General features: G+C 40.3%; 1 protein-coding gene across 1 annotated transcript; it reads right to left on the bottom strand.

Annotated features, from left to right (window-relative positions):
* Positions 1 to 1,327: 1,327 nt before the first annotated feature.
* On the bottom strand, positions 1,328 to 8,722 carry LOC306708376 (dynein regulatory complex subunit 4-like; the record flags this gene model as incomplete). Its single annotated transcript, XM_079176208.1, has 9 exons — positions 1,328 to 1,474; positions 1,594 to 1,659; positions 3,076 to 3,273; positions 3,343 to 3,432; positions 4,151 to 4,318; positions 5,554 to 5,760; positions 6,075 to 6,272; positions 7,239 to 7,304; positions 8,675 to 8,722. The coding sequence occupies 9 exons, from the start codon at positions 8,720 to 8,722 to the stop codon at positions 1,328 to 1,330; spliced, it is 1,188 nt and encodes a 395-aa protein (XP_079032334.1).
* Between the last annotated feature and the right edge of the window lie 988 nt (positions 8,723 to 9,710).

Here is a 9,710-nt window from a genome sequence, read left to right as displayed (position 1 = left end):
GACATTTGATGATGATGGTCGTAACACAAATATTTAATAGAGCAAAACGTGCTGAAATTGATCAATTAATGGACTCATCCCATCAGAGAAGAAGTGCAGAACAAACCCACCCTGGAGATGGTGTTGGGAAATGATATCAGCCCTACACCTCAGAGCATGAATATCAAAATATGTATCCATTATGAAACTACAGCCGAGACACTTTTAAACAGGTCTAATTTTCATAGGCGGAAATTTCACATAGATATCGTTTTTACAATAAAGTCACTTTTACTGAAGGTATTAACAATACAAGTGCTGCACAAAAGCAACATGGGTTTGATCATTAATAAAGTTTTATTTGAAGAAATAATCAAAATGTCAGGGAGAAGGTAAAAGAGACATTGCCCTAAACAGTGAGAATAATAAACAAATAAAATAAGCGTAAATACATAAATTAATAGATATATTGCGTCGAGGTCAGAAGCCAAACATGTCTTGTAAGGATGCTCCCACTATTAGACTTTGAATTGCATCAAAACGGTGAAATGTAAAGATATTTAAAAAGGTGTGTCAGCGTTACTCGTACAGTCACACTCACAGCTCTGGGAGGCTGAACACAGACACAGTGAGCTGATGTTTCACAGCTTTAATGTTTACCATGTTACCAAGCACTTACTCTTGGTTTCTTTGGTTTACGACCAAATAGAGCGATAGTTCTGAAGGTATTTGATCAACAAACCAACGTTTGGGACACTGAATTGTTGAAGGTGATGATGGAGCTCGAGGAAAATGGAAACGTCTCACCAAAAGGATCACCAAAGTTATTACAGTTCACCCTGTGGGGAACACAAATGTCCAAACCAAATGACATGACAATGCATCCAATAATTGTTGAGGTATTTCAGTAAAAGCCAGAAATGTCCCATTATGGTGCTGTGAGGAAACGTCAGAGGATCATTCAGTCTGTAGAATTCATCCTCTGAGGACCATGAATGTACAAAGCATTGTGCCAATCCAACACTTCAGGCTGTGGAGAGATCGACCCACAGAACAAAGCTAAATGAAACAAAGCGATAATAGGTGTGACTTTTGATAACCACATGTTTCCATTCCACTAAAAGAAGGAATTTAATTTAAAGAACCAAAATTCAGCAAAACACTAAAGACATTGAACGCTTAACAATTGTTGAAAAGACCAGAAATAATTAAAATGCCCATCGAGGAAATACGAGTTTTATGATGTTACAAATGTCCCTTAAATGTCTTGGGTCAAAAGGTATTGTGATAGAAATATGAGACATAGCGTCCCCACGGCATCGATAAAAAGACATGAATTCTCAGCAGTTCATTCTTTGGAGGCAGGTCCAGGAGAGTTCTGCACCCGGGTCTGTCCCCCCAGGATCACCTCCGAAGGCTGGAAGGGAAAGCCGAACAGAGGGATGCCCAAATCCTTCATCTTCTCCTTGCAGGTCTCCAGCAGGTCGTCATACTCCTGCAGGTCTCACACACACACACACACACACACACAGACACACACACGTTTCATTCAGCTGACTGTGATCACTCTCAGTGATTTCATAAATGCGTGAAAACCTTTTTAAGTTAACTGACCGTACAATCCTGAGCCAAGTCGCACTGCAAGGCGTTGATGGTGGCTTGTTTGGACTCCAGTATTTCCTACAAGCAGGAAAACACTTTCAGAGAGTTGTTCTTGAAGCTCACACACAAATATTTAAAGAAAATCTGAATTCAAAAGAAGAGTGACTGCAAGCCTTCAGTGTAAAACCATGCTAGTGTCCGCTGCAGTTTGCCCTGTTCATGAGGAATCATTATAGGAAGGTGTTGGCCAGAAGAACAAGGCACTGATGATTTAACTGTTCTTTTAGTGAGTGACGTCGGACAAGACGAGGCAAAGGAAAGGGGAGTTTGGATGTGAACACGCAGGGGTTTGCTCATTAAACAAAAAGCAATGAGTTTAAAGTTTTAAAGTCCTTTGTAATTCTTTCTATAGCGTTCAGTAGCGGGAGGCAGTTCGGTTATCAAAAGCTCGGCCCTGGTCAGACCTGGCATGAACATGCGTTTTGGGTGATCTGATCACAATCAGACCGCTTTAACTACAGGTGTGAACATTCTGTTATGCATTCTCTGCAAACTTCAGCAAACACGTCACAACTCGTGAATTTCGAGCTTTCAGGAAAGAATTCATCAGCAGGATGAAGGCAGCATTTAAGTGCAAAAAAACAGGCAACTACAAATCGTGTGAGCTGGCTTTGTCTGCGACGTCTGAACATATTGAAAAGCACGTTGAGATAAGTTACGAGTGAGTCAAACGTCTTGGGCGATTTGGTTTGTCTGGAACACGCCAAGGAATAGACACAGGCTGCATTGTTTTGATTTCTTCTTCTCCGGCACGCTAGCCGGGAGAAGTGCATCGTCTCCTCCCCGTACGTGTTGCTTTGCAAGTGAGATCTGATCACAAGTGGTAACTTGAGACGTGTGTTAAAGCCAGGTGTGAACAGGGTCCTCGTCAGTTCCACAACAGATGTGATATACTTAGTACAGTACAAGTAGACTGTGTATTCTGTAATGATACATGCTTTAAACATGCTATATTCATTTTTATCTGAATAGTCTGCATCAGTTGTTCCACGTGAGGTTTCAAAGTAGCAGTCTGTCTAACTAAATTCCGAGATATTTATAAGATTGAACAACGTCAAAGTCAGGGATGTTGCTGTATGTAAATGGCCAACAAGGTTCTTGAGGATTAAACACATTCAGTAGACTGTAATCTAGACATGGGTTGAGTAGGATACAGGAGTGTTTGTCCTCCTAAAAACATGATATTGGTCGGAGTTGGAGTGATGATATTGTTCATGTAGATGGTAAATAATAACGGGCCGAGCATAGAACCCTGTGGTGCCCTGTTGGCTATTAAAAGGCTGGTTGTTTTGAGAGCGTCAGTAAAGATCGCCTTTCTTCTGTTCGACACATGTGCTCTTACCTGCACAAATGTTTGAATGCATATTTTTTAAAGTTATGCAAAGATTAATTTGGTGCAAATGAAAGGAGGATAAAGAAAAAGAAAAAACCTACCTGGAGTTTGCTGCCTGCAGTTTGGTCGATGTTAGAGGCCGAGAGCCCGGCGTAGAGCTGGGCCTCCTTCTTCTCCAAAGCGTCGGTCAGCGCTGCCACTTTCCTTTCCAGCAACAAGTGCTGCATTCCGCTCTCCTGCTGCATGTCACTGATGGCCTTCGTCTGATTCTTCGACACCACATCGCGCTCCTGCTGAACCTGACAAAAGCAACAATATGAATACCCGTCGAGCCGCATGAAGGCAAACCGTGCGATGTGAGAGTTTACCTTCTCAATGGCCTGCTCCTGCAGCAAACAGACCATCGACATGTCCCTCAGCTCCTCAGCACGCCGCTTCACTACAGCTTCAACCGCCAACTGTTAGACAAAATGTGTATGATTTTCAGGGTATTATGTTCTTAGTTTAGTCAGTTATAACATTCTACTCATCTATTCTCACTTTCCTTTCTGGTGAAGAAATGATTCATTAAACTATAAAATAGTCAGAGACAACAGTATGTGGCAGGTGAAAGCAGACCCAGGTATTGTAGATGTAAGGATAGTTAATAGTTATTTCTCGGTACACGTCGGGTGCTAAATGTGAGGTTGATTATCGAACCTCAACACATACCGTTTCATAGCGGCGCCAACGAAGCACCGCTCAAAACAAGTGGCTGAGACATAAAAGCTCTTTATGTATTAAAACATTCGGACTATGGCGACCCCTAGTGGTGAGGTGAAAAAGGCCACGCCCCCTAGTGGTGAGGTGAAAAAGGCCACGCCCCCTAGTGGTGAGGTGAAAAAAGGCCACACCCCCTGCCCAACAGTGTCCACCTTGCTCGTGTGACCTTATATTTAAGTTGTTAGTTGAAACTAATGTGAAAGATGTACAAATGTATTAAAATAAACTTCAAATAATGTAGTTGTTTTGCCTTTGAGCTCAGGTAGTAATGAACACTTATGCAAAAAAAAACTGAAAATCTGAAAATAAACAAATATCCCAGACGATTTTATCAACTTAGAATACCAACGTGAGCTTTTCATCCAGTATATTTGTATCTAAGTTAGGATAGTGATGGGTGTGAAGTGAACGCACCCTATTCTTGACGTTGGCCTGCAACATGTCATGCCACTGTTTTTGTAACTCCAGAAGCTTCTCTTGGCCTTCCTGCAGAGACTTTCTCATACGTTTCATCTCCTGCCGAGCTACTGAAATATTTGTGTCCAGTCGCGCCTCCTTCTTCTTCGCCTCTGTATATTCAACCTACCAAACAACAAACGAGGCACATAACACAAGAGTCCCGTAAAAAGAGCTGTGCTGTACTCAAGTATCTTCACTACATGTAGAAGTAGTTTATGAGTCTCGATTAGTACAACTAAAAACATCTTAAATAAATGTGATCAAATTCAATTAGATGTTTTCAAGTGACACAAAAATACCAACCAAATAAAATAAAGAATATTTGTGAATTTGATTGTAGAGCCAGGACATTTTTCTTTGAGGGCATAATAACTATTTAATAACTGTGATTGTTGACGGTGGAGAACAATGTCTTAAAGCCCTGATTGGCTGGTAGAAAATATGTTTTTGCAACATAATCTTACCTATCTTTCAGAAAATGTCTCATGAATTATCAAGTAAATACAAATAATTTAATTTAGTCTGGATGATGCTAACACATCTTTATGAAACAATATGAAATAATTATATAAGTTAATTTGAATTTTTTTAGCTCAGGAAACCTTCACTGTAAGGGCAAAAAATGTGAAAAAGTTATTTGAAATATATTTATATATATATATATATAAATAAAAGATATGAATCACATTTGTTCATTTTACTATCTATATGTAGTTTTGAAAAATGTGAACATTTAACATTGTCTAAATAGTATAAGCCATCGAGAGTACAAACACTGTTGCCTCTAATGAAGTGAAACTACATCAACCATGTCACATTGAGGTCCTGTTGAAAAATTTCTTGTGAGATTTCATTTGTTTTATTTCAATCTGTTCATCCTCTCTGTGTTTCTGCTCATCTACTGCGTTTTATTTCTGTGGTGAGTCTGTAACGTCTCGTACCTTCAGAACTTTATGACCCATCAGACTTTTTAGATGTTCCGCATATAATGAGATAGATTTGCTGTGGCCCGTTGTCAGAGTCTCTGTGTGACTCTTCATTCCTTTGTGGATCTTTTTGACCAGGGTAGACTGCTTTAGGGTCTCTGCCTTAATGATGGACTGCATCTTCATGGAATATTTCAAATTCATTTCTATTTGAAAAGCAACAGAATGGAAAATGTTAATGACAGGAGTTTCTGAATCTGACTCAAGAGATTGGACTCATTCACCTCTGCTTCTTTTAGTGTTGTTGTTTTCCTGCCCCATTAACTCCACCTGGTGCTCCTGTTGAGAATCAAAAGGCAACAGTTCTGTGGTGAGGATGCTGAATTGCAGAAATAAAACTAGAGACAAATATAAAAATGAAGCCAGCCTCACCAGCTTCAGTTCCATGATGCCGTTTTCGTTGTGGAGCTTCGTCTCCCTGAACTCCACCTGCAGGACTTCCAGTTCTCTCTGAAGCCCGAGCTCTGACTGTGTGCTCTGGTTCGGCACCGGCGTGGTCGAGGCGACGGCGTCCACCTTCAGCCCAGAGATGGTGTCGTGATGTTCAGACAGGACGTGCTTCAGCTTCTGCTTGTACACCTGGACACCAGCCATCAAAATGAGGTGTTTTAGAGGTCAGATTCACGCACCAATCAAATATGATTTAGTGTAAACAGGAAATTCAACATACTCAATGTAACCAGTTCAATCATGTAGTGATGGTGTTAGTTCTTCTTTTGTTAATCATCTCTCAACCTCTTAGATTTACTGTCAAACCTTTTGGGACCCACTGGATTAAACCCCTCACAGCACATAAAGTCTCAGAAAAGTAAAGAATAATCCAAAGAATATTTCTGATGTTGAAGTAAACCGAAAGTTTGCAGTGTGTGCGTGTGTGCGCGAGTGCAGCTCACAGTCATCTCTGCTTGGTGGCGATCCTCTGCCTCCTGTCTCTTCCTTTGTCTGTTCCTCAGCTCGGCCTTCTCCTCCTCCAGCCTCCTCTTGGAGATTTCCCAGCATTCCTGGGTCTTGTCCCTCTGCAGCTGGAAGTGGCTCTTCTCCTGCCGCTCTCTGTCCAGCTCCTCTCGGAGGCGGATGATTTGCTTCTCCAGCTGGAAGGTCGCACAGACATTTGTGTCAGTTTTGTGGGGTCATCATGTGAGCTCAAGAACAGACGAGTGAGTTTTCCTGCACGCAGCAGAAGATGGCAGTAAGAGTGGGCCAATCGGTGCTCCTCTACAGGTCTACTTGGTTACACACATTTGAGTTCAATCAAAAGTAAAGGTGTCCTGTTTGTTTTGTTGCTGATTGCTCCAGATCTTTAACTGCGGATATTCTCCCTAACAGAGTGTGATCTTATTTTAATTTCTGGTGCCTAATCGTTCATTTTCTCCTTCATAATATAGCTGCAGAGAGCATACTTTGGCTACACTAAACTATATATGTTTGACGGCAGAATAGATATCTAGCACCACTTTTTTCTTTGATGCTTTTCTGTAATATGTTGTGGAGTGCAGCCATCGTCACCGCACACTTCTCACTGGTACTCTGCTGATATTACTGCACAATCAGCACTTTTACTTTTCATAACTTTCTGCTGATAGCACTCACATACTTTTACTTAAGTATGGTTTTTCAATGCAGGAGTATTTTCACAGTATTAGTACTTTTACTGAAGGATATTTTCATTGGGAAATCAACTGATGAACAGTTTTAAACCCCATTGTTTTTAAGAAACCGTTCAACTGAGATTAAAGTCTCTCTTTTATTTAAGCTGAAGGTTCTGTAAACGTCTTCCACCACTGTGGGCCAATATATTAAAAAAGCTAACTGTTACATATAAATGCCTTCACATCAAAGTAGAATAAATGAAAGATGAATCTCAGCTCTTTAACCAGTCAGCGTTTCATTTGAACCACAATGTGTTGAAATACTCAACAACCACAACAGAGTGTGTCTCTCGGAGCTGTGAAGCGTGTTAACCCTCAAACTAAGTCTACATATAGCGTTAGCTACTTGGAACAGTTTCATCGTTTTGAGGCTAAAGTTAGCTGTTAGCATCGCCCTACAGCTCTGACCTGATCCTTGATCTTCTCATCCGCCGACTTCACCTTCACGGCCTTTTTCCTTTTAGTTTTGGGTGGCTGGAGAGAAAACACATCAACATTTAGCTAGCTAGCTAACGCTATACACGATTTACATCACTTTCAGTTAACGTTAGCCGACCTAGTTTAGCTAGTCTCTAGAAGAAGCTACCACATGCTAACCATAATCCACTACATCACTATAATATAAAAGCAGTTTACTCACCATCGTCAAATACTATACAGGCTCACAAAAGAATAAAGAGTAGTTTGACAGTAGGATTCAGTGATCGGCTAACATCTCTATGGACACAGGCTGAGCTGTCATGGCAACCTCTTAATTCGTAATTTTTTTCTTCAAATAAAACATTATTGGATGAAATGATGCTAAACTGTAGGGCCCGTGTTTTTGTTGTTTTTTGGGAGAAAGTCGACTTTTTATTTTCCGGAAGAGAACTCAACAATCTTGGCTACAAAAAAAAACATTTACATTTTAAATAACGGAACAAAAATGTTACTTCCGACAAAATAAAAATTCCTTATAAATGACCTTTTAAATCTGATAATCGTATCGTTTACATTTGATTGCATAATGTATATTTGTAATAACAGCAGGCCCATGTAGCAGCATGTAGCATGTAGCAAACCACTATTCAGTTCTTCACTGCGGTCAAGTTAGCCGTCGTTGCTTGAAATGTAATGCTCATTTATTCTTGGTGCTACGGTATGGGTGCTTGGATAGCCCATAAAGCACGGAGATAGACCTATATCTAAGCAAGAATTTGTCAAATTTTACATAACAAGTCAAAAACAACATTATTTTGTACAGCTTTTTTTGTAACTCATCTTGTGGAAGGACACGCCGTGAGTTGTCCAGTGAGTGGATGCTAAAATGTTTTCACGTTCAAATATTCATTTACTGCCCACATGTCACATACATAAGATTTCTTAAAACAGTTTGAAAAGTATTGACTCCTGCAGCCACGAACATTTACTGGCACTACTCCATCTTGGTCTCTTTAGTAATATGCTCATGGCGTCATTATAAGCTACTGGAAGTCTCTGTAAGCTTCTTTTTTTTGTAGTTTGACCACAAGTGTGCAGCGTTAACATATTAAGATTGCTTTTTCTCTTTAAAAGTCATTTGTTTAGTTATATTACTTTTTGTTGTTAAGTCTACTTAGTTTTGGGTTAGTTCGTTGTTATTTCTCTGGGTAACACTGTGGGCACCTGTGGTTATAGGAGTAGGTAGGACCGGCATGCACCGGGTTTACAGAATAAACAACAACAATCTGAATCCTGTATGAACATTCAACTCTTTTCTGTCTGCGTAAAGTACAAACCACGGTGCATCAGTGGCCTTTGATTATTGTTTGTTTTATTTTGAATATTGGACAAATGGCCACGACAGACTGCTTTATTGAGCAGACCTCAGTGTACAGCTGCTCCATTCTCCCAAGTAGGCTCCAGACGTCCATGTTGGAAAATGTCACCAGAGGCAATTCATCCAGGTAATGAGAAATAAATCTGGGAGTGTTCTCCCCGCACTCATTCATTACTTTAAGGCAACTCTTTATGTTGTTGATGTCTTTCTGTGCCCCTTTATGGAAAACGCATCGCTGTGTAAGGGCAAAGTTCAAACAAAACTCTTTTCAAGGACTCTATCCACTCGGAGTCAAACGTGTTCGCAGCCAACAGGACCATCTCGTCCTGGCTTAATATCTTAATAAGTAGAGGATACATGTAACAAAGTATTAAATATAATGAGGTGTTTGGTGGGAAGTGAATTGGGGGCAGATATAACTGCTTTGAAAGCCACAGTGGATTAATTAGATCTATATTAGATTATGGTTGCGTGGTGTATGGATCAGCAGCAAGCACATCTCTCAAAAAACTGGATCATATTCAGTATCAGTCAATGAGAATATGCACCGGTGCGTTTAACACAACCCCAAACGGCTGCATTACAGGTGGAAATGGGTGAAATGCCGCTAGAACTAAGAAGAACACAGTTGGCATTGAGTTATTGTGCTAATTTACAGGGACACAGTAAAGAGCATCCAACACAGGAAACTTAAAAACCTTGCTGCGAAAAGGAGAAGAGGCAGACAAGAAGCTTTGGATGGACAGTAGCACAAAGAGCAACAGAAATGAACATAAATAACATAACATAGATAAATTAAACTTCAATCCAACAGTCCCATTACCAGCAATAGCACCATGGATACTTCCTGATGCAACAGTAGACTTTGCATTATTAAAAAAGAACAACGGTAGAGCGGATAATTTCAATTAGCATAGAATACGGGCACATATCGACAGTTACCACAGTTATATCCAGGTTTTCACAAATGCATCAAAGAGTTGAGGAAACAAGGTAGGAGTACCATTTATTGTTCCAGGATGTGATGTTGAAATAGGTCAAATGATCACTGAGGGACTATCAGTGTACACAGGGGAAATGCT

The sequence above is a fragment of the Pholis gunnellus genome (genome assembly GCF_910591455.1).
Source record: "Pholis gunnellus genome assembly, chromosome: 16".
NCBI classification, from domain to species: domain Eukaryota; kingdom Metazoa; phylum Chordata; class Actinopteri; order Perciformes; family Pholidae; genus Pholis; species Pholis gunnellus.
The sequence above is the reverse complement of the archived record's forward strand: the minus strand, read 5'-3'. Positions and strand labels throughout refer to the sequence as shown.